Genomic DNA, 26,420 nt, shown 5'->3' with positions numbered 1-26,420 from the left:
AAAAGCGTTTGACATAGTTCAACATGGTAGTTCAACATGCATTGAAACAGCTACACCTAGATCCCAAGGATATTAATTTAATCAAAAATCTATACTACAATCAAATAGCGGTCGTAAGCGTGGAAGATAGTGAGACAAACCAATAAGAAATTCAAAGAGGAGTCAGACAGGGATGTGTACTGTCACCCCAAATATTTAATGTGTACTCCCAACTAAAATTTCAGGAGGCACTATGGAAAATAACTAAAGGTGTAAGGATTAGAGGGAACATCATTAATAAGACAAAATTTGCACACTATACCGCAATCACGGCAGAAAATATGGAAGATTCTTATATAAATCATTAACAGAGAAAGCAAAAAGATGGCACTAACAATGAATATAGATAAAACCAAACACATGGTGATCTCGAAAACCCATGTTGACAACATACATCTGACATTGGAGAGAGAGTCGACCCGTTAGAGAGTGTCGAGAGAGAGTCGACAAGTATAAATACGTCGAAGCAATTATAAAATCAAATCACAGTTAGATCAAGATAAAAAGATAAAGGTCAAAACTGAAATAGCTTGAAAAGGATTTATAAAATACAAGTCAATGTATACAAATAAGAAATTGAGTATGAGTATTATCAGATTGAGGTTCGTCGAATATTATGTATGATCACAACTGCTATATGGGATAGAAGCTTGGACTCTGAAAGCATAATTCGTAAAAAAATTAGAGACATTCGAAATGTAGCTATATAAGCGTACTCTAAAAATTCCTTTGGACTGCAAAAGTCTTAAACAAAGAAATGTTAAGAGGAGTTGGATATGACAGAAAGCTCGTGAACACAATCAAAATAAGAAGAACATCTTATTGGGCCACATACTTCGAAACGATAAATTCTCTCTTCTGCACGTCATCATGCAAGGAGGAGTAGAGGGAAGAAAAGGCTTGGGAAGAAATCTTGGCTGAGCAATATCAGAGATTGAACTAACCTCAGTGTTGAAAAGATATTTCTTGTTGCAAAAGATACGGATGCGTTTAAAGAAGTGATCGCCAACTTTAGTTAGAAGACGGCATAATAATAAGAAATTAATCATTGGAAACTATGACTATTAGCATTACTTTTTATTTAATTTTATTTGAGACGCTTTGCGTTAAATGTAACGACCCGAATTGACTACTCCAACTGTTACATTTTTCAGAGAGCTCGTTTAATTTTTCTATTTATATAAAAGAAATCATTTTAATTATTTACAAACTTACTTCTTTCTTAAAAATAAATTTGCTTAAATACGTTTGCAATAAAATTTTTTGTTTTCCTAAAAATCCCTAACAAGTATTAAAAAAATATGAAACTTAATAAAATTATACTTTACCTGAAACAAAATCCCAACTCAGGTAGCAAAACACCAATCTGCTTCAACTAATTAGAACAACCTCTTAGCCATATTTTTATTCCTGGTCCCGTTTCCAATCTCAAGAGATAAAAAAGTTAGATTAATTAAGTCAAGGAAAAGTAAGCAGCAAACCGAAATATTTAATTAGAATTTCCGTAACGAACAGCAGCCTGCAAATAGTTGAAAACCGCATCAAACTCAAATTAAAACGAATCTAAAGTCGTTTTAGCCACACGAAAATGGCGTCGTGCCATTCATCATCATAAGTTACTTTAACCATAAAAGGGCTTTAATGATTTCCGTATCTGGTTCAAAGCAATAGCTCTGAAAGGGTAGAAGGCAGATATTCTGAAAGTTAGGTGAAGCGAAAAACACTAAATCGGAGTAAGGACGCAATTTGAAGAAAAATAACCAACTGCTAAATCACTGATGTCACATTTCGGGTCGTTTGAGCTATTTAACTTTTTCCTGTACACTAGAAAAACCACGTAGGTGTATTTTTCACAACTACAGAGCTGGACTTAACAAAAATTCTTATTTAATTTGCATATAAATTTTCTTACAAAATATAAATAATTGAGATGGTGTCAGTTTGAGCGTTTATTGCATCGTGTTTTGTAATCGAAGAATGCCATTAGGGTGCAATAAAGTAAAGAGAGCATAATAGTTAAATATAATTTTATTGTAACTGGCTGAACGACTAATGTCTATGCCATTAAAAAAATTAAATATAAAGTAACTGGCTTAACAAATCATAATTTGTATAGTATATTGATAGTTCTAGAATGTTAGAAAATTATAAATGTAAAAATAGAGCTCTGGGGCAAGTTGGCGCTGTCATGGAGACAATTAGGCTAGCAAGTACACTCTTGATGTCACAAATTCAAACACTTTTTGATTTAGGTTTACTTCGGCTACATTCCTGCTTCACAAAAATGTGACAAATTAGATCTTAAAAACTATAGGCCCATTAGATTTTTAAACCACTTATCCATTTCTTCTTCTTCTACTGAAATCTGCCTTATTGTATCGTACTATGTTTTCTTCTAAATTGAGTGCTTGGCATTCCTGCTGATGATTTCGTCCCTACTCTTCTGTTATCTCGTCTCTTATCATCATTATCCAGCCTCAAGAGTCTACTGCTAAACATGGGCTTTTTTCTCGTGTTTCTCATCCCATTTACCTTGCGCCACTTTCATCCAGTTTTTATTTTTTTTTAATTGTCAGCCCATCGTGTAGATTGCCGGTCGATGCTTCTCTTGTTTTCCCTTGGTCTCCATTCCAATAACCTCTTTGTCCATAGCCCATCCGTCATTCTAGTTTTGTGTCTTGCTGCTCTCTATCTATATCTCGTCTCTATAAGGCCAAAATATCAGCCAGAGGATCTTTCATTTTAAGACTAATAATTTTGTTGTTTCACTCTGGTTAAATATCCACGCCTTACTTCCATACGTTATTATAAGGCGATTTAAAGTTTTATATATTTTTGTTTTAGCTGTTATTGAAAGCAATTTTGATATAAGTAGCGTCGTTAGTAAAATAATACGCTCTATTTCCTGTCCTAGATTTTTAAAACTAAGGGCACGTTTATGTTGGAGCTGCGATAAACGATGCGATGAGCAGCGATGAGAGCCGCGACAAGAGCAGCGCAAAATTCATTTTTATGATATGCAGTTTATAGTGGAGCTTCGACAATATTAATTAGATACTAATTAATTAAAAATATTGCTTAAAATGAGTGACTCTCAAGAAGACATACTTTCAACTTCAAGTGCTGTTAAATATTATATTGTTGAAACTGCAAATGAAAAGTGAAAATTCTCTGCGCACCCTATAAATACCCAAAGGCACATGTTTGGAGACTTTCATCATCTGTACCAACAAATAAGGCACCATCCTACAAAATTTATGGAATATATGAGAATGAGAATAGACACCTTTGATTATATACTTTCGCATATCTCTGATGGGATTAAAAAAAAATGGAGAAACTGTCACTGTAGACCAATTTTATCCGAAGAGCGGCTAATGATTACAATCAGGTAGATAATAAATGTAGTCATATTTTATAAAAAACTTTATTCTAACATAATTCAAAACTTAAACAGACACAAGAGAAAGTATTAGTAACGCTAAATTTAAAAAAATAATAAAAAAGTAAACTTTAACCTTTAAATGAGTTAAATATCAAATATCTAATATAACGCTCTAGGATTAATTTAATAAAGCAAAAGTATTGAAGCATTTTTGAATAAAGCGAGCGGTTCGAATTTATATAAATAGATTTATTAAGTTTACAGCATGAAAATATCTTAGCCACTAAACTTAACTCATAGAAGTTATGTTTATATATAAAAGTAATTATGTACTAGAACATGCTGGAGTATCCCACCTCTAATTCACCTATTTGACGGGTCGATCTCTCTCGCGCTCGAGACATTGCCGAAAACTTCTAGTCGCTTTCGAGATGCAACCGTTACACGGGCCACGCCGAATGCTTGTTCGTAACACTGCTCTCCTCTTAGATCTGAGCGTCCCGATCAGCAACTCTATATGTAGGCCCAGGATGGCGGAATCTACAGAACTCTTCAGCTCTGCATGAACCCCTCAGAAAAAAAAACAGTCTACTATCTTTGAAGGACACGATCTCTTCGGATTAATGCAACACACAGTAATTCTTACGCCAGTTTCTCGGAAGATCACTTCAAGCATTCTTGTGACAGTCTTCCAATCTAGATTATCTAGTGCATGGCCTATCTTGGGTAAAGCCACATTCTTGATGTCGTAATTGCAGACGATTTTCTTCAAATTAGTTGGAGCACGCCATATATCCTCGTAGGTTGCCCTGTCTGTATACGACTTCCTGGTCACCATATACAGCAAAGATCGAGGACCATCTTCTAATCTCAGTACTTTCCCATCTTTAGACTGCTGATTTTTTAACTCGTCCAAACGACTTAACTTCTTATAAAATACGGACGAGATTCCTTTAGTCGTCTCAAGATCTTGGGCAACACAGTGGGCCAAAGAGACGTTTTGCGGGACACTAAAAAGATCCTGCTGAACTTCTGTGGTCACGCCAAATCTAGTACTCTTTCCCTCTGCGTAATTTGACATAAATTTATTAAAGCTTGGTCGCCGGTCATCTTTGATCTCATGTTGTTGCAGGGTTCGGGATTCTTCTGTTTCATTTGAGCTAGCATAAGGTGCAAGACGATTTATGTGAACTACTTTTGGTTTACCTTTCGACAATTTCTTAATTCGGTATATTACATCATTTATTCTCTTTTTAATTTCATACGGACCCTCCCATTGACTTTGCAGTTTAGGAGACAAGCTATGACGACGTTGTGGATTATAAAGCCAAACAAGATGACCTACTTCATAGCTTTCATTCTTGCATCGAGAATCATATTGATCTTTCATTCTGACTAAGTGGATGTGTTGTCGGGCAAGTTTATGAATGTTGTTCAGTTTTAACTTCAGGCGGTCGACATATTCTTCGCTTGCAACATGTTCTTCGGAAGGTCGGCAGCCAAACTCTAGGTCGCAGGGCAAACGAACTTCACGACCTAACATCAGGCAGGTTGGAGTCTGGCCTGTAGTTTCATTCACGACCGAGCGTTAGGCCATTAGGAATAAATGAATGTGCTGGTCCCAATCTCTTTGATGTTCTGATACAACTTTAGACAGGTGTTTACTCATCGTTCGGTTCATCCTCTCGACCATTCCATCTGATTGAGGATGCAGAGGTGTCGTTCTGGTCTTAGTGACACCAATCAATTTACAAACATTTTGGAAAAGGGTTGACTAGAAATTTCGCTCTTGGTCGGACTGGATCTCCAAGGGAACACCAAATCGGCTGAAGAATTCTTTAACAAGTACCTCTGCAACGGTAGCAGCTTCTTGATTTGGTATCGCATAGGCCTCAGTCCATTTCGTAAAATAATCCATGGCTACCAGGATATATTTATTTCCATCATTCGTCTCTGGAAGTGGACCAGCAATGTCGATTGCTACTCTTTCCATAGGACTACCAACATTATACTGTTTCATGGGTGCCTTCTTTTTACCAACTGGACCATTACTGGTCGCGCACAGTTCACATTTTTGGCACCATCTTCTTACATCATCGTTACATTGGGTGAACTACCCAATAGAACCGTTCTCGAACCTTTTGCAGAGTCTTCGTAATACCAAAGTGTCCACCTGATGCACCGTCATGCAAATGACGCAATACTTCTGACACTTTACTTTTAAGTACAATCAACTGAAGCTTAGTTTCCGTACCATCATCGTTCTCAAAGTTTCTATACAGAAGATCTATCTTTTAGCTTTAAGCAATTCCATTGGCTCCAGTAACACTTGACTTCGGGCCTACATGCACTAATGTCTTGCCAAGAAGGTCTTTCACTTCGACGCATCCAATTCAATACTCGTTTTATACATGGATCATCTGCTTGAGCGTCTTGTAGCTGTTGAGGCTGCCATTGATCATTAATGATGGTGGTTCGTCTCACGGGGCAAAGTCGTTCTTCTTATTTAAGACAGTGATTACAATTTACACTGCACGACCGTCTCGAAAGGGCATCAGCATTTAAATGAACTCTTCCAGCCCTGTGTTCGATCTCCTAATCATATTCTTGTAATCGTTTTAACCATCTTGGCATCTGGCCCTCCGAATTACGAAATTGTAGGAGCCATTTTAGAGCAGCGTGATCCGTGCGAAGAAGCAACTTTCTGCCATACAAGTACTTATGGAAATGCTCGCAAGCCTTCACTACGCCTAGTAATTCTCTCATGGTAACGCAATAATTCCTTTCTGGTTTCGACAAAACTTTGCTAAAGTAAGCGATGACTTTCTCGTCATCGCTTACTTTAGCGATTTTAAAGACATCTCTTTTTGCAAATGGAAGTCGTCTAGGTATTAACTTATTAGGCTGAGCGTCTCCGGTTTTAATTTTATGCTTTACTATGCTTGTTTTGCCATTATCCTTCATACTATTGGCAAACACATCTGGAAATTCTATCAGCATAGACTTCACTTTTTTAGTTCGTTTATCATCAAGATCTTGGCACACGTGTTAATTACCGTCTCAACAAGCTCCTGTGGATACTTAGATTTCGATAATTTCTCATTAGTATTCATAGAACAAATCGAAGCCACGGGAACACACTATCCGATCAAAGTTCTTTTACTTAACTTAATAGCAGTTCCCTTTAAATTCATAACTCTTACAGGAACGACATCTCGTATTCTCACCAAAGCTTTTGTCGTTAGGAACTCGGCATTGTTCACATCTTTGACCATCCTTAAAGTTCCCTCTCGGGAGTAAACATCAGCTCTGGTCATCAACATTTTCTCACTATTACCGGGTATTGTTACATCACAAGTAGTTATTAAGCTGATAACATCTTCTTTGTCTTCATGAAACGGCAACTCTTCACCACTGATCTTGAGAACTCCATCTTTGACATTCAATACAGCCCCAACTTTCCTTAGTAAATCCATCCCCAATATGAACTAGTCGGAGATCTTTGCAATTAATACTCTATGTTTCACTGTGGTCTGGCCAATTGATACTTTCATATTAGCTTCGCCATATGTATTAATTATCTCACCAGTTGCTGTTCTAAACTTTAATGTTGCAGACGATAATTTAAAATGGCCTCGTACTACTTCTGGCTGTGCAATAGTTCTTGTTGCACCTGTATCTACCAAAAACGATTTACATTTATTATTCATTATTATGTAATTCACTTTCTTTTAACCCATGGACGAATGTATCTACAGCAATTTCTTCCAAAATGTTGTCTGGTACATCCAGATAAACCAACCGCACTATACGAGCAACATCTGCTTCAAACTCTTGCAAATTTTATTGGCTCGTTGAATTCTACTTCTTAGTTGCGCCTTGTAGACTTGTTGTAAATGAGCATCTCTGTAACGTTTGTCTAGTCGAGTAAACAAGGTCTGGTAACATTTTTCTTGACCCTTAGGAATTGATCTTAGGAAATCTGCAGCATCACCTCGTAAAGCAGCAGTCAAGGAAACAGCCTTTTCTTGTTCTGTCCAATGATTGGCTGTCGCAATACCTTCAAATTGTCCAAGGTATATGGACCAAGAAGACTTTCCATCAAATGGTGGCAATTTGAATCTCATATGATGTGTCGTTTCGTCTCTCGGTGATTCTTCTTTTACTACCGGATCTAAGGCTACCGTATTAACTGGTGGTAGCACTTTCGTGTTAGTTATCATGGTCTCTAATTTGTTTGATCTTCTCTTCTACGTCTTCTATCTTGTCGTTTATATTTTTCTGTATCTTATTGAATGTTCTTGAGACTTCTTCAAATTTCTCATTGTTCTGAATACATATTTCTTTAATAATTTGTGAAGTCTCGTCGAATCTTCTAGATACATATTCGAATATTTCATCGAATCTTTTGGAAACATTTTCGAATTTTCCATAAATTATTTTAGTTAAAACGGCTTCTTCTGCTGCTTAAAACTGGAATGTCTCTGGAACGTTTCCATTCTTGCTAAGAACAGTCTTTAGTCATTCTTGAACTATCTTCTTGGACCTGCTGCAGTCTTCATCGCGTTCTTCTAGTTGCTCACGCAACTGTTTTACTAAAAGTTCTACTAGCAGAATCTTTGGTCAGGCACACACGTACTTTTTTAAATGTTCTTTTTTACAAAGATCACTACCGAACTATGCGGATGTTCCCGATGAACAATACTTTTCAAAAGTTCAGAAGTCTTTTTCAAGAGTCACTGCTGAATTAATTTTTTGAATAAATCAATTAACCCCACACCTGACACCAACTGTAGCGTTTTTAAATAAAACGAGCGGTTGGAATTTATATAAATATATTTATTTATAAGTTTACAGCATGAAAATATCTTAGCCACTAAACTTAACTCATAGAAGTTATGTTTATATATAAAAGTAATTATGTACTAGAACATGCTGGAGTATTCCATCTCTAATTCGTCTATTTGACGGGTCGATCTCCCTCGCACTCGAGACGTCGCCGGAAACTTCTAGTCACTTTCGAGATGCAACCGTTACACGAGCCACGCCCGTGTAACGGGCGAGGCCTGACTGTGTGTAGACTGTGATTTAGGTAAATTTAAATGTGTTTCTGCTTTATTATAAAAATTTCTTGCTGTATTGATGTGACCGCTGGATGTAGAGCCGTAATTGGAGTTCGTAGTGTTTTCAACTTACAAAATATAAATAATTTAGTTCCAACAACACAAGATAAAATTTTTTATCAAATTCGTAAAATAAGTATACTTGGTGTCAATTTGACCTCTTATCGCATGGTGTTTGGTAATCGAAGAATTTCATTAGGGTGCAAAAAAGTAAGGAGAGCATGATAGTTAAATATAATTGTAACTGGCTGAACGACTAATGTCTATGCCATTAAAAAATTAAACAAAATGTAACTGGCTCAACAAATAGAATAGAATAGAAATATGCTTTATTGTCATGTCAATGAAAATTATTGAACAATTTTATGGACAAAGCTTAAAAAAAATCAGTCAAAACGTACAAAAAAAAAGTATAAAACAAAAACAAATATAATAAAAAACAGAACAATACAATTTTAAATTAGTAAAATTATTGTATCACTTGACATCCAGATGTAATTATAAACAATATTAATTTTGTTTCTTTGTTATACATTAAGAAACTCGTCAACTGAATAATATGGTCTTTCAGAGAGATAGATTTTTGTCATCTTACGAAACTTAATGAAAGATGTTGCGGATTTAATTTCTCTTGGAAGTATATAAATTTGTATAGTATATAAATTGATAGTTCCAGAATGTCTAGAAAATTATAAATGTAAAAATGAGTATAAGTGTAATATATAAGTTTAGTGTAATAATTTTTTTTCAAATCTCTCCTAACAATATTTATTTATCTTGTGGTGAATGTTAAAATATGTTTTACTGTATAATTGCTACCTTAAATACAAAATATAGGATGAGAGGGTATACCACATATATCACGGGGAAAAATTCAACATGCTCTTAAAAATATAAAATGTAATAGAGCTCTGGGGGAAGATGGCGTTGTCATGGAGACAATTAAGCTTGCAAGTACACTCTTGATGTCACAAATTCAAACACTTTTTGATTTATGTTTACTTTGGTTACAATCCTTCTTCACAAAAAAGTGACAAATTAGATCTTAAAAACTACAGGCCCATTAGATTTCCAAACCACCTATTCATTTCTTCTTCTTCTACTGAAATCTGCCTTTATGTATCGTACTATGTTTTCTTCTAAATTGAGTGCTTGGGGTTCCTGGTTATGATTTAGTCTCTACTCTGCTGTTATCTCGTCTCTTATCATCACCATCCAGCCTCAAAAGCCCACTGCTGAACATGGGCTTCTTCCTCGTGTTTCCAACCCCGTTTATCTTGCGCCACTCTCATCCAGTTTCTATTTTTTTTTAAATTGTCAGCCGATCGTCTAGATGGTCGATCGATGCTTCTCTTGTTTTCCCTTGGTCTCCATTCCAATAACCTCTTTGTCCATAGCCGATCCGTCTAGTTATGTTTTCCTTGCTAATGATCATTAGCTTGGTTTTGCTGGTGTTTATATCCAGTCCATATTTTCTACTTGTTTCCGTTATGTTGTTCATTAAGTTTTGCAGCCCTTCTATGGTATTGGAAAACACTATTGTATCATCTGCATACCGCAGGTTATTGAGCTTAACTCCATTTATTGAGATGCCTTCATCAATATCTTTTAGAGCCTCTTCAAAAATGTGCTCCGAGTACAGATTGAAACTGTCATAGTAGACCAATTTTATCCGAAGAGCGGCTAATGATTACAATCAGGTAAATAATAACTGTAGTCATATTTTATAAAAAAACTTTATTCTAACATAATTTAAAACATAAACAGACAGAAGAGAAAGTAGTAGTAACGCTAACTTTAGAAAAATAATAAAAAAGTAAACTTTAACCTTTAAATGAGTTGAATATCAAATATCTAAAATAACGCTCCAGGTTTAATTCAATAAAGTAAATGTATCATATAAATGAGACTGTGATTTAGGTAAATTTAAATGTGTTTCTGCCTCATTATAAAAATTTCTTGCTGTATTGACGTGACCGCTGGGTGTAGAGCCGTAATTGGAGTTCGTAGTATTTTCAACTGCATGACTATTTTCGCTTGGTTTTAGAAATTTCTTAGTTAATTTCATTACCCCCATTCTGAATTCTAGCTGATCGTAAGCTGAAAATTTTCGTACATGCGGTAGTAAGCTTTGAAAAAAATTCAAATCTTCAGCTTCTTCATTTTTATTCTTTTTTTGCTATAAAAACTTCAGTTTTTGTTTTTCTACCTGTAGTAAAGCTTGACCTATATTTTCTTTTGCTAAACGCTTTTTGGGATAGTTTCAAGCAGAACTTGAAGCTGACGACGAAGATGGCGTAACGCTAGACGGTGCTGAGTCCAAATGTTCAAGATGCTCAAGTGGAGATAGGACGTCGTCTGTTACCGACTGTTCACTTACGTCATCTTCGTCACTTTCACCTTGTAACGTTTGGGATGACTCATCTACAATATCGTCATTATTTCTGTGGAAATTGCCGTTAGATTTCCTTGGAGTAATTTGATCTTTTAGAAACAAAAGACTTTTAAAATATTTCCATTCTCCTGTATATTCATATGTTTGAGAATCTACAGATTTCGGTTTAGGAATGGCTGCCAAGGTAGTCCTAAATTTGTTGCTTAAACTCTTCCATTTATTCCGTACCAATGTCCCTAAAATAAATAATAAAAATTATAAAGTATATATTATTAAAAATAGTAATTAAATAAACTGAACTAAATGGCCTATATTACATTACAGGTATTTATCAACTGGTCAATCGTTTAGAAGTTTGGCGTTTACTTTCCGCATGGGAGTTGCAACAGTTTCAAGAATTGTTAGAAAAATGCTTAAAATAATCTAGAAAACACTTCAACTGTTCCACGTGAAAATCCCCAGTGAAGATGATTTTAGGAAAGTAGCAGACGATTATTATATTTTTTGGAACTTTCCTAACTGCATCGGCTCCATCGACGGGAAACATATTAAATTAAACTGCCCTGCTCATTCTGGCACAATGTTTTATAACTATAAAAAATATTTTTCAATTCTTTCGCAAGGATTAGTTGATGCTAATTATCAATTTATAAACATTTATGTTAGAGGTTACGGCAAATAGAGTGATGGGGGAACTTTCAGGTCTTCAGCATTGTTTTTGTACCTGTCAGATGGGCGACTTAATATTCCCAACGAATGTGCTTTACCAAACTCAGACATCACTGTACGCCAGGTTATCATAGGTGATGAAGCCTATCCACTTCTCCACAACTCATTAAAGCCTTATGAAAGACAACAATTAGATGCAGATAATATTTTAATGCCAGATTATCAAGAGTACGAAGAAATGTTGAATGTGCTTTTGGCATACTGTATTCTAAGTGCAGAATTTTAGGGACAGCGATACAAACATCTACAGATGTAGCTGATAATATTGTGAAGTGTATCTATTTGCTGCATAATATTATTATTAGCAGAGAAGGTATTGAGCATAAAGTTCAAGAAACAAGCACAACTAAACTCATGTCACAACAAGTAATGTCATGTCAGATGATTTTTATTTTTTTGGTCCCACAAGGGATCTAATACATATTTCACTAATTAAGCTGTCGATATCCCTGCCGGCATCTCTGATAAACGCAAAGAAAATAGACGGAACAATTATCGTCGCTCTTATCGTTGCTCGGCTGCCAAGCATGGCTCAACGGGTCGCTCCAATATAAACACCTGCATATAAAATAATCACATCATTTTCTTTGCTTCGCTAGTATCGCCGCTCTTATCATTTATCCCAGCTCCAATATAAACGTACCCTAATTTGGGCTGTTATCAGTGGTCCTAAGTATTTGCATTCTTTGACAACTTCGAAATTGTATTCATGTATCAAAGTATTGTGTCTTATTATTAATCTTAGATATTTGGCTACTACCATGTACTTGGTCTTGTCTTCATTGACCTTAATGCTCATTTCCCTGGCTTCGCTTTTAAAAAGATTCTACAATTGTGTCGATATCGACAGCAAGAGGTAACAGTACCTTCGCTCCCTGGGCAGCGAAGCCATTCGTTAATTCTGGTTGTACTTTTCTAACTGCGTGTTCCAAAGCGAAGTTGAATAATAAAGGGGAAGGTGAATCGCCTTGTCTTAGCCTTGTTTTGATTTAAAACTCATCTGATGCACTGCTGGCAATTCAAATACGTGCACATGAATCCTCCACACATATCTGGGCTAATATCAGCTTATTTACGTACTTAAAAAATACACTAAATTTCAAATTAAATTTCGATGGCTGGAACTAATGGCCGACTAAACCACTTCCGCTATATAGCAAATATTTATCGGCAAGTGATAAATATTTGCCAAATAAACGAGTAGTGGGAGTCTACCTCAAGAAGAAGACTCGCTGTTATCGCAGAAAGTAAAGAAATAGCCTCTCAATACTCTCGGTTTTCAGTAGACTCATCTCAATCAATCGGTTACTCGTTATTTCTTTTAAGCGGCAACGAAAAGTATTAAAAATAATGAACAATTGAAACAAATCGATCGTATTTGGAGTCGGTTACTGATTGATTACAACACTACTACAGATAGATAAACGAACGATAATAATTAGGCAATAAAATGTAACAGTTTGACCAAGAAGAACAAGAAACACAGAAAAAAGACAAATTGCAAAACAAAATGGGCGCCAATTAGTTTTAACCTGAAACTCATGAAGGAACTCAAGATTAAATAAACTAAACAAAGTTTTCTCTTAAAGACTTCAGAACAACATACATTAGAAAATATATCAGCAAATTATCAACAAAAATTTTGAAAATTTACATATTTAATAATAAGCTGAGAGGAAGAGAAGCTTACATATTCAATAAAATATTTTAAAATATTTACATCGTCTCTATAAAAATTAAATAACAAACTTGAACAACTGTTTATACAAATAGTCAACAATAAATGTATTAACAAATAAATATGAATAAAAACAGATAATGACACATCCCATTGGCCATTGTTTCATTTATACTAAAATTAACATTACTAAATTATATGTTACATCTAGTAACATACTCAAAAAACTAAAAACAATACAAAATAAAACGTTGTTTATTGTCAAGAAAAATAAGCAAATTTACTAATAAAAGCTCATCAGTCGAAGCGATACATTGATATCGGGTAGACGTGTTTATTGATAAAGTCATTAAGCTCCCAGTTTTTGTGACAATTAGAATATTTTAATTTCGTCGTGTTTAAAAATATTTACATATTATAGTAAAATAGTGATAAAAAAGTGAAAATATTCTCCCCTGATGGGGGAGAATACTAATAAGACGCCAATGCGCGAACTAAATACTTCTGAAGTTGTTAGTGTTAGTGAACAAGATATGGATACAGGAATTATTAATTCTAGTAACTACGATTTTCAAAATTGTTGTGTATATGTTGAAAAGACCAATGATTAGAATATAGGCCGATTGCACCCTATGGTTGTGGGTGATACTTTACATCAAAAATTAAAGATCAACAATATTAAGGAAATTAAAAGTATAGGAAGAAACCGTGTTAAAGTAATCCTCAAATCTATTTTGGATGCAAATAAATTAGTCACTAATATTCATTTAAAAGACGATAATTTAAAGGCGTATATTCCCAATCACCTCTTAGAAATCAAAGGGCTGATACGTGATGTCGATACCAAATATAACATTGAATATTTGAAAAAATATATGACCTCTAGTTCACAAATTATTGATATTAAAAGAATGCACAGGAAAATAGAAAAGGATGGAAATACAGAATATGTACCTAGACGTAATGTTATAATTACATTTGAAGGCAATTGTTTACCAAACTATGTTGTAATTAATTATGTATATTTTCAAGTTGAAAAATTGTTAGGTAAAGTTACACAATGTTATAAATGCCTCAAATTTGGACACATTTCTAGACAATGTAAAGGTACACAGGAATACTGCATACGATGTGGAGAAACTAAAACTGATACACATACATGTGATGAAAAAAAAATGTATTGCATACACTGTAAAAGTGATAAGCATATATCAATCTCTAAAAACTGTTCTTTTTTCGAACATCAAAAAAAAAATAAAAAATATCATGATTGAACATAAAATTTCATATTTGGAGGCCAAAAATTTAAACGATTCTTCTTTTTCTGGTCTTATTTGTAATAACAGATTTGAAATATTGTCAAATTCAGATAGAGAATTTCCAAAATTAACTAACACATCTGAAGTTAATAAACCTGCTTATTCCAACCTATTGAGGCCTCATTTACAGAAAACCAAAAATATTAGTCAACCAAGTTGTAGTAAATCAAGCACTGATTATAGAGAAAATAAAAAAAGAAAAGTATCATCTCCAACTTCCGAATATCCTACATCTCCTCACATCCCTTTCAGATTTGGACCATCTCAACCTTTACCACCCTTAAACAAGGAAAGTTTTTCAACTGTAGACAATGAAAAAAATAAATTAGTAGATTCTTTAGTAATTCTTTTCTCAGATTTTATTCAAAATATTAATTGTTTAGAACAGGCAAAATCACTTGATATTAATATGTTAGCCAAAGGTATTAATAATGTTCTAGATAATATTTTTAAAAAATAACTAATCTAATTACTTTCAAAGCTAAACTCAAAATAATACAATGGAATGCTCGATCAGCTGTTGCTAACAAAAACAGCCTTCTCAACTTTTTAATAACCGAAGATATTGATATAGCTTTAATAAGTGAAACCTGGTTTAAACGGGATGTTGTTTATAGTTATAGAGGTTATAATGTAATTCGCGAAGATCGGGATGACGGCTATTCCGGAGTTGCTATTTTAATTAAAACTGGTATTCCCTTTGAAAACATAAAAATTAAAAAAAATTATAATAAAGAATTGCTGGCTTGTGGTATTGAAATCAACTATAACAAAAGTCATTTAACTTTACTCTCTGTATATAGGTGTCCGAAAGCTAAAACTAACACTGAAGATTGGGATAAGTTATTTTCTCAATTAAAACACCCTTGTATCATTGGAGGAGATATGAACGCACATAATTCTCTGTGGGGCTCATCTAAAAATGATAAAACAGGCCATGAAATTGTGGAGACAATTCAGAATCTAGATTATGTGGTAATGAATAATGGACAACCAACTTGCCAAACGAGACCAGGAAACACAGATTCCATGATTGATGTCACATTTTGCTCACCTTCTCTCTTTGATAAAATTTCGTGGTCTGTAGATACTGATACTTTGGGATCAAATCACTTCGTTATAAGGGTTGTAATCGATATCTTGGGAACTGATGCGAATATCATTTATCCCAGCAGTAAGTGGAACATTAAAAAAGCCAATTGGTCATTATGCTCTCAGTTTATTGAAACCTTATAAACTAACAACCCTCACGCCTACTCAGACACGCAAGAAAAATATAATTTCCTTATTGACTGTATTAATGAAGCTTCTAAACAATCAATTTGTCAATATAAATCATTTAAATGTAAACGTACTCCCGCTCCGTGGTGGGATTCGGAATGTGATGAATCCGTTTCGGAAAGAAAGAAAGCATTAGTAAACTACAAAAAAAAGCCTTCTCTTGAAAATTTTTGTAAATGCAAAGAAGTGAATGCTCGTGTCAAAAAATTCCTGAAATTGAAGGCCAAACAAAGTTGGGTTGAATGGTGTTCAAAATTAAATAAACAAACTTCATCTAGTCTTATTTGGAACCAAGCAAGGAAAATGAACAGGAAAAAAGTTAACTTTTCACTGCCTCTAAATAACACATGGGTAGACGACTTTTTTGATAAAATAGCTCCACCTTACGTAAATAACCAGATAGATGTAATACCATCTGAAACTCTCTCATCTGATCAGAATAATTTTCTCTTAACACCTTTTTCAAGAGCTGAATTAGAGTTTGCCCTTGATAATCGCGTCAGTACCTCACCAGGATATGATGCAGTCAAATATCCTATGATACAAAATTTGCCAGATAACGCAAAAGAATTACTTTTGAATATATTTAACCAGATAATTATTGAGGGTAAAGGCATAATCGATTTTAAGCGTATTATAGTTGTCCCTATTCCCAAACCGGGAAAAAACCCTAAATTAGCTGAAGCTTACCGACCTATATCACTATTATCATGTGTTTATTGTATTGTAACTAGGCAAAATTAAAACTATGGTGGACTGTAAAACACTGGCTTTAATGCTGTTTAAAACAAAAACATTGCCTTTTGTAAAATGAAAACTTATACGAATTTATTGTCTTTTACCGAAACTGCCTCACTGTTTGCTGCTTGATGTCTAGTAGTCTCTCTTCCCCCTTGTCGTCTCTTCGGTGCGCGCACTGCTGGGTGAAGACACGCACACTGTTGCCGGTTGTACAAAAAGTCTAAGATAATTGTTTGCGGCGCAAACATGCCCCCGGCCTTGAAAGCAAAGGGCCTTAGCTTTCAATTGGTAATGGACAAATTTTCGTAAAGCTCCGCTTAACGATTCCATCTTGGGTCTTGATTGATGCTACTCTTGCGACGTTATCAGAGCCTTTGAAAATATGAACGATGCGACCTAAACGCCATTGAGTAGGTAGAGTATTGTCCGACTTGAGTAAAACAAGAGAACCCTCAGATAGGCTGCCATGGTTGGTTTTCCACTTGGTTCTGTATTGAAGTTCGGCTATGTATTCGAGACTCCAACGTCGCCAAAAATGCTGACACAATAACTGGATGTGCTGATATCTGGTAAGACGGTTTACCCTTTCTTCAGTAATGTTGCGGTCTGGACATGCAACCAATGGTCGACCAATTAAAAAATAAGCAGGAGTTAATGGAGTATAGTCGGATGGATCGGATGATAGCGGACAGAGCGGACGGGAATTTAATATAGCCTCAATTTGATTTAACATAGTATTGAATTCCTCAAATGTAAAATGAGTGTTTTGAAGAACTCTCTTTAAATGGTGCTTACAACTCTTAACACCCGCTTCCCAGATTCCGCCCATATGTGGTGAATACGGTGGGTTGAAATGCCATGAAATAGCTTCTTGAGTATATGCTTTCTGCAAGGTTAGTTCATTATTAGAAAGAAAAGTACCTAACTCTTTAAATGCCCCAACAAAATTAGTTCCGTTGTCGGAAAATATCTTTATAGGCTTGCCCCTCCGTGCAACAAATCTACGAAGAGCAAGTAAAAATTCGTTTGCTGAAAGACTTGAAACAAGTTCCATATGCACCGCCTTTGTAGTGAAGCAGATAAACAAGCTGATGTAACCTTTAATTATAGAACCACCACGCCCCTTGTGCGTTTTGATATTGAAAGGTCCAGCATAATCTACTCCGGTATAGCTAAAAGGACTAGACAAATTGAGGCGCTCCTTAGGTAAGTTACCCATCATAGGTTGTATGGTCTTTGGATTAAATCGAAAACAAGTGAGGCACGATTTAACTGTTGACCTAGCGAGTCTTCTGCCCCCGATGGGCCAGAATTGTTCTCGGATAGTGGCTAACAAACCCTGAGGACCAAGATGCATTAATCTATAGTGCTCAAATTGAAAAAGAAGCTGACAAAACTTTTGCTTTGAGTCTAAAACGATAGGATGAATTTTATTAAATTCATAGGAAGAATTGATCAGACGACCGCCTACCCGCAGAAGTCCTTTATCGTCCAAAAATGGGTTTAGACTAGCTAGTTTGCCCTTAATTATTGATTTGTTATTGGTTAAGAGTTCAATTTCATTTGAGAAAGATTCCTTTTGTGACATTCGAATTAATGAATGAAAAGCTTGATCTAATTCGTCAATGGAAATAGGAAATTTATTAAGAGATCTTTTCTCCTTATCTGAGCGCAGAGAATTTGATTTGAAACGAAAACACACAGCAACCACTCTTTTTAAATGACTAAGACGTGAAAAGCGCTCAAATGGAAATAACTTTGAGGCAGTGGCCAAATGAGTGAAATTCTGTTGCTTTAATTCTGGTAGGTCTAAAATATAGTCGAACTTTGAGGTGGGCCAAGAGGATTCATTCAACTGAAGCCATGGAGGACCTGACCACCATATCTCGTGATTCAAAATATGGCTGGGAAATAGACCTCTGGACAAGATGTCACATGGATTATCACGTGATGATACGTGTCGCCATTTGCAATTGGAAGTGAGAGATTGAATTTCGGATACTCGATTACTGACGAATGTGTTCAGTAAATTTGGACTGGTGCGAATCCAGGATAGTACTATAGTAGAATCCGACCATAAAATAGTTTCGTTTATTGTTATTCTCAAAGATTGCTTCACTTTATTGAATAAACGTGCTAACAAAAGTGCTCCGCAAAGCTCTAACCTAGGGATACTAATTGTTTTTATTGGAGCTACCTTTGACTTGGAGCAAAGTAAATGAATGTGGACCTGATTGTCATGATCTAGACTACGCAAATAAATGCACGCCCCATATGCAATACTAGAGCTATCGGCAAATCCATGAATTTCAATGTATTTGTAATTCTTGCATATGGCATGCCTAGGAAGATTGACTTGACTAAGCTGGGCTAATTCAGATTGGAATTTAATCCAACGTTCTGCTAAATCGTTTGGAATGGGTGCATCCCAAGAAATCTTCTCGAGCCAAAGTTTTTGCATTATAGTTTTGGCTAACACTGTGCATGGACCTAAAAGTCCTAATGGATCAAAAATCTTGGATATTGAAGAAAGAACAGATCGCTTCGTAGGAATTTTATTGATGGGTAGTGTTTCCACCTCAAAATGTAGTAAATCCGCATTACATGACCATGTTAGTCCAAGCGTTTTTGCCTTTTCTTCTGGATCAAACTTCAAAATACATGCATCGTTTGAATGCTGCAAGCCATCTAATACTTTATTGTCATTAGAATACCATTTTCGTAGATTAAAACAACCTGCCTTTAAAATGTTTGAGACGGTTTGACAGATATGTTGGGCGTTTTCAATAGTGTCTGCTCCAGTAAGCATATCGTCAACGTAGAAATCGCGCAGAATAATTTCCGCTATCTCGGGAAAAGTTTTTTCATTGTCTGTGGCGAGTTGGATGAGACATCTTATTGCTAAGTAAGACGCACATGCTTGTCCGTATGTAACGGTGTTTAGAACAAATGTTTTTATTGGTTCGGAAGGATCGTCCCTCCATAATATTCTTTGTAAGTTTTTGCACTCATCGTCAACAGTAATCATGCGATACATTTTCTCGATGTCCGCTGTTACGACATATCGGTGCTGACGAAATCTAATTAGTATTGAAAATAGATCATCCTGTAAGGTAGGCCCGACGCATTGAATATGGTTCAAAGACAACCCTGATGTGGTCGGTGCTGAACAGTCAAATACTACTCGTAGTTTGGTAGTCAAACTTTGTTCACGAAGCACTCCATGATGTGGCATATAGTATACAGGATGAGGATAATCGTTTTCTTCTATCGCAGTCATGTGATTAAGCTCTTGGTATTCTTGCATGAACTGAACGTACAATTCACGGAATGATAGATTTCTTTTTAGTTTTCTTTCAAGGCTGTAGAATCTCTGTTCTGCTTGAACCTTGGATTCACCTAGTGATTCTGGTGACTGCTTTAATGGAAGACGCACAATAAATCGACCGTTCTCGTTACGACGTGTATTTTCCTTGAAGTGCTCTTCACAAAATTGCTCTTCAGTGGAGAGAATCTTCGTAGATTGGCATTCCTCCAATTCCCAAAATTTTGCTAATTGCATTTGCAAATCCAAATTAATACTAGTGCTGAGGTGGCATCTGATATTGTTTAAACTAGAGAGGCCGACCTGACCCGATGCAACCCATCCTAGATGAGTCTCTTGGAAAACGTACTGGTTGATTTTGATTTGGTTGGGACATAATAGTTGCCAAAATAGATCTGCCCCAATTAAAATGTCAATAGGTCTAGATTCGAGAAACTTAGAATCCGCTAGGATAATATTGCTTGGGATATTCAAGGTTTCATTATCGACAAATGTTGCAGGTAGATTGCTAGTTATTTCCTTTAGAATAAAAAATGTAACATCAGCTTTAAAATAGTGATATTGTGATTCTATACATATATTGCACTTTCTGGAAGAACAAGAAGTCTGATTGCTGATGCCAGTGATAGAAAGATTGGTAGCTTGACCCTGAAAACCTAAGAGATTGAAGAAGCGCTCGGTTATGAATGATTTCTGAGAACCTGAATCTAGAAGCGCACGCGCAATGTGATATTTACCCCTCGAATCTGCTATTTTTACACAGGCAGTTGATAAAATTGTTTGCTGCACAGAGGGCACTGCAGTTATGGTAGTTAGAGAAGTGTTATTGTTTGCTATAGTTTCATTGTTTTCATGTTTATTACTAGAGATTTCCTCATGAATAAGAGTATTGTGCCATTGCTTACATTTTCGGCAAGGCCCTAGTTTGCATTTAGAACGAATATGGCCTGTTCTTAAGCAGTTTAGACATAATTTGGCTTTATTGACAAAATTGCGCCTCTCAAAAATAGAAAGCTTAAGAAATTGCTCACAGGAATAAATTGAATGATCGCCCTTGCAGAAAACACAACCTTTGCTAGTACCGTTAAACTCGCTTATAGAAGTAAAACTTCGAGCATACCCTTTAGACCGTTGTTTGGCATCGAATTTACCCGATTTCTCTTGTATTGAAGGCTGCTTTTCAATCTTACCCTCTATTTTTTCTAAATAGTCTGCACGATCTCTTAGAAATCGCTTTAAATCGCTCCACGTTTCGTCTTGCATCTCTTTAGTATGTTTTTCCCAATCACGTAAAATATTGTTGTCAAATTTAGATGTAATCATATGAATCAAGAGTAGATCCCAATTGTCAGTACTTTTATTTAAATTCTCTAATGCCTGCAAATGATTAGAAACTTCATCAACCAATGCTCGTATTTTGTGTGAAGTTTCTTTGCTTATTGTTTCTATATTAAAAAGTGCTTTTACGTGCTTGTGAATTAACATTTTAGCCCTATCGTATCTTTCGCATAGTGAGTTCCAAGCACTGTTGTAATAAGAAGCCCCGAATTTAATTTCTTTAATGACTTGTGCCGCGGAACCTTCTAATGAACCTTTAAGATAATAATATTTTTTCATATCGTCCAATTTTTTATTGCTGTGTATCATGGCTATGTAAGTATCGCGGAATTCGATCCAGTCCTCGTAGTTACCGCTAAATGTTTTTAGATGCATTGGAGGCAAAGAACTCAAATTTATATTGTCATTATCAGGAATATTGCTTGAATTTGAATTATCGTATTTGCTTATCAAGTGTTTGGCTAGTGCCACAGAATCGAAATAATTATTTTCGAAAGTGAACCTTTCGTTATCCTGAGTTTGTTGTAATTCTAGTTCTCCCTCAGCACTGATATCGATATCGCTTTGAATACTATCGAATTCCCCACATAATGGTTCTATCTTTTCTAGTCTTAATTTTAATTTTAAAATGTCCTGTTCTGAAATATTTGCCTCATTTGCCATATTGTTAACTATGCTAGTAAAGCTTGATAGTTTAGAATTTAGCGATGTGCGGCGCGATATGAGTTTTTTCAGTTCTGCTTTCATGTTTAATCGAGTGCAAACACCACCAAAGATCGTTTAAATATAGTGTAATGTTAGCTAGATATGTTTGAAAAGAAAGAAAATAAAAAAATATTTTAAGTTGAAAATTGATTCACCCTGTATATTGAATTTGCAGTAATTTTAACCTACTTAAAATAAATATCGTATTTGAGGTGACTGTAATATAGTTCAAACTTAAATTTATGGCTTTATTTTCAAAACAAATAAATTAAATTAATGAGGCTATAATAAAAAATGTTATTGTTTGGAATAGATAAAAAGGATCGCTCACCAATTTGCCGGTAAAAAGTGTTTTTCTTGGCATCGACAACCGTAGAAACTTGAATTTCAGCCTTTCTATAGTTCGTCAAGAAATGTTCCATCCGTGCTCGTTTGGACCAATAATGTTTATTGTATTGTAACTAGGCAAAATTAAAACTATGGTGGACTGTAAAACACTGGCTTTAATGCTGTTTAAAACAAAAACATTGCCTTTTGTAAAATGAAAACTTATACGAATTTATTGTCTTTTACCGAAACTGCCTCACTGTTTGCTGCTTGATGTCTAGTAGTCTCTCTTCCCCCTTGTCGTCTCTTCGGTGCGCGCACTGCTGGGTGAAGACACGCACACTGTTGCCGGTTGTACAAAAAGTCTAAGATAATTGTTTGCGGCGCAAACATCATGTATATTGAAGACTCTTGAACGGATGATTAAAATTAGGTTAGATTGGTGGCTAAGGGATCAAAGTCCCTTACCCGCTAACCAACATGGCTTTAAGAAAGGTTATGGAACCTTAGATTCCTTAACAACACTTGTTGTAGACATTCAGAATAGTTTTTCCAGGAACAGTTATGTACCTGCTTTATTTTTAGACATCGAAGGTGCTTACGACTCGGTATCTCTTACAATTCTCCAAGAAAAAATGATTACATTTTTTTCATATTCCAGCGCAGTTTGCTTCTAACGTTGTGAACTTGTACACAAATAGGATAATTTATTTAAAAGACAATCATACTCTTATAGGACCTAGACTTAATAACAAAGGATTACCTCAGGGCTCCGTTTTGAGTCCTATTTTGTTTAACATTTACACAGCAGATCTACACAACATCACTATTACTAATATTGCATTTAATATTGTACAATATGCTGACGATTTCTGTTTGTATACAGAACACAAAAAATATCAGCAATCCATTGAAAACCTGAATGAAGTGTACGGATTCCATAAAAAATGGTTTATAGAAAATGGTTTCGAATTATCCTGCAGTAAATCACAAGTTTGTTTATTTACCAGACATAACTTTCCTAATGCTAGTACAATAAATTTAGGTGGGCACCAATTTTCCCTTAAAAACACAATTAAATATCTGGGAATGATACTCGACCAGAAATTGACCTGGAAGTTACATATTGATGACATGTTGAACAGATGCAATAAGGGATTAAACTTTCTTAAATCAATTAATAAAACTTGGTGTGGATCGGATGTTGAAGTAAGTTTATTATTTTACAAAGCTTACATACGATCTATTTTGGATTACGGAAGTGTTTTGTATGGATCAGCAAGTAATGTACTACTAAACAAAATCAACGTTTTACAGAACTCAGCCCTACGAATATGTTTAGGAGCCATGAGATCCACTCCAGTACAAGCTTTATATTTGGAAGCCTTAGAACCTCCTTTAAATATAAGACGAAGGTTTTTGTCCAAAAAATATTTAATGAAAGTATACTTACTGAACTCATCTCTATACGAAAAGATAGTCACTTTGAATTGCCATGACCTGACAAATAAATATTGGCAAAAAAAGAAATCTCCCTTACTTTGCGAAGCGTATAATCAAAATATAGCACTTTTAAAAAATATAGATAGAACGAACTATATATTCAAAAATTACTCTTCTTTCTTTTTACATACAGATATTATTGTACCAAATTATAGTGAAAATATATATTTAAATAAAAATATTGTTCTATCTTTAACAAGCAAATACAAAGAGGCAATAACTCTATATACAGATGCGTCTAAATCTCCAGATGGAACCGGATGCGCTTTTTTTATACCATCGGAACATATAGAAAAGAAATTCAAACTGAACCCGGAGACTTCGATTTATACAGCAGAGGCTATTGCAATATATGAAGCTTTATTATATGTAGCTGAAGTTGAGTTTGCCCATATTCTAATTCTGTCGGACTCCTTAGCAGTGTTAAAATCCATTGGTAAATGTGGACCACCTAACTTACAAGACTGCCCATACATTTATAGAATTAAACATATTATTCAAACTCTTTTAACTAAAGGAATCAATGTACATTTTCTCTGGATTAAAGCACATGCAGGATTTGAACATAATGAATATGTCGACCTATTAGCCACAGAAAGCATTTTATCCGATACTGGTATTCTACATAAAGTAACGCTTTCTGACAGTATTGTTTCTTGCAAGTTAACATTGCTTCGAGAGTGGAGCTACCAGTGGAAGGAATACTCTTTTGTGAACCAAAATAGATACTCGATAATTCAGCCAGATATTCCCAAATTTCCTTGGTACAAGTCTTTTAGAGCTTCCAGGAGGCACATAACCTCCATTATTAGAATACGTTTCAGACACGCATGTTATCCAAAGCACTTATTTAAAATAAAGGTTTTGGATGATGACAAATGTGAGCATTGTGGAGAGGAAAGTGATTTAGATCATATATTTTTTGGTTGTTCTAAAAACAGAGTGTACTCATCCAAACTTATAAATGATTTATTAAAATATAAAATAGCAGCTCCTTGGAATATACTATATTTATTATCACTTGGCTCTGTAGATATTTACAACTCCTTAATTCAATTTTTAAAAGACAGCAAATTATCATTATAATTCTCTAAAAATTATTTAGTTAATCTTGTTACCTTTGTTTTAAACCATTTGTATAACTTCCTCCTCTCCGTGACCTAGTGTTGTTGTGTCTTATATAAATAAATGCCTTGATAGGTCCCTAGGCGAGAAGAGTGTGTCCCTGTTCTCCTAATATCGATGTAATAATCTTTTATTTTGATAGGGCATTTAGGTAAATAATTATAATGATGACTGTCTCAGTTCTTTTGTGTCTGGCTGTATGGCGATAAGTCTAAGCCAAAAAAAAAAAAAAAAAACAAATAAAAGCTAAGGTCTCTATAAAAAAAAAACATTATCAATATGAAATATGGCACTCGTGTAAAAGGTTGTTGACACTCGAAGGCAGGGCCATTGGCCTACAGAATAACAGATGTCGAAAGTAATCAATTGCATCATACCTGATCGGAATCCCTTTTCTAGTAAACCAGCAATGAACTGTGGTTAATCCCGTCGGCAGAAATCAAATAGTAAAACAGGTCTGTGAATGTGTAGCGGCAAAAAGTGAATTTCCAGTCGGACTCTATAAATATACAAAAAAAGTTCTCTTAATATCGCAATTAATTAAAAACAAATAGTGAACGACTTACCACAAAATTGTTAGTTTCTCGATCATAACTTAACAACAAGTATACATGTCTGAATGCATATTGATATACAAATAACAACTGGCAACTGAGAACTAAAATTGGATTTTGGCTTTTTTATAAATTCACCCCGAGCTAATTAATTTTTGGGGAGGGAAAGTATAGTTTTAATCAAAATACCTGTTCCCTTGAGAAAATATTTACGCTTTAGCTATATAATATGATCCAAAACCAATAAAATTTTGAAAGGGATTATGTGAGATTAATACTCGAATGAATTGGTTTAAAAGAAAACGTATTCGTTTATGGGAACGTAAAAATACTCTGACCCAAAACATAATTTATTACGAAAAGGTAGACTTTTAAGTACAAATACTTGTACATACGTATTCTAAGCGATAAAAATTAATAATCTCTAGACAGAGTCCTGAAAATACAGTCTCAGTAAAAGATCTAAATTCAAGAAATTTAACATGCTACAATCTTAAAGACAAAACAATCTTAAAGTTTTGGGAAAAATTTCACCTGGTCTGATTGAGAAGCAAAATGCATTTAACAAAGAAGGCCATGGAATTGAAATGTCATCAGTTATTGACATTTAATAAACAAAGCAGAATATTTTGGTTTGTGCTCTGTAAAATGTCTTATAAAATTGATATTCGTCGAGGTGTTTATAATATGGTTGGGCAAATGTCGAAACGAGATATTGTTAATATTTATCGAGATCAAAACATAAGCAAATCGACAATTTATCGCACAATCAGAGAATGTGAAGAAGGGATACCATGTGGACCCTATCGAGTAACAATATTATCTACGGGAAAAGAAGGAAAGCTCCAAAATG

At 34.9% G+C, this 26,420-nt stretch overlaps 1 protein-coding gene and 1 pseudogene across 1 annotated transcript; both read right to left on the bottom strand.

The window, feature by feature from the left end:
• Positions 1–10,420: 10,420 nt before the first annotated feature.
• Positions 10,421–16,938, bottom strand: LOC140438888 (uncharacterized; annotated as a pseudogene).
• Positions 16,939–16,964: 26 nt separating this feature from the next.
• Positions 16,965–22,100, bottom strand: LOC140438887 (uncharacterized). The gene has a single exon (XM_072528525.1). The coding sequence runs from the start codon at positions 22,098–22,100 to the stop codon at positions 16,965–16,967; it is 5,136 nt and encodes a 1,711-aa protein (XP_072384626.1).
• Positions 22,101–26,420: the final 4,320 nt, after the last annotated feature.

Source organism: Diabrotica undecimpunctata, chromosome 4 (genome assembly GCF_040954645.1).
Source record: "Diabrotica undecimpunctata isolate CICGRU chromosome 4, icDiaUnde3, whole genome shotgun sequence".
In the NCBI taxonomy this organism is placed as follows: domain Eukaryota; kingdom Metazoa; phylum Arthropoda; class Insecta; order Coleoptera; family Chrysomelidae; genus Diabrotica; species Diabrotica undecimpunctata.
This window is presented reverse-complemented; position numbering and strand designations above follow the sequence as displayed.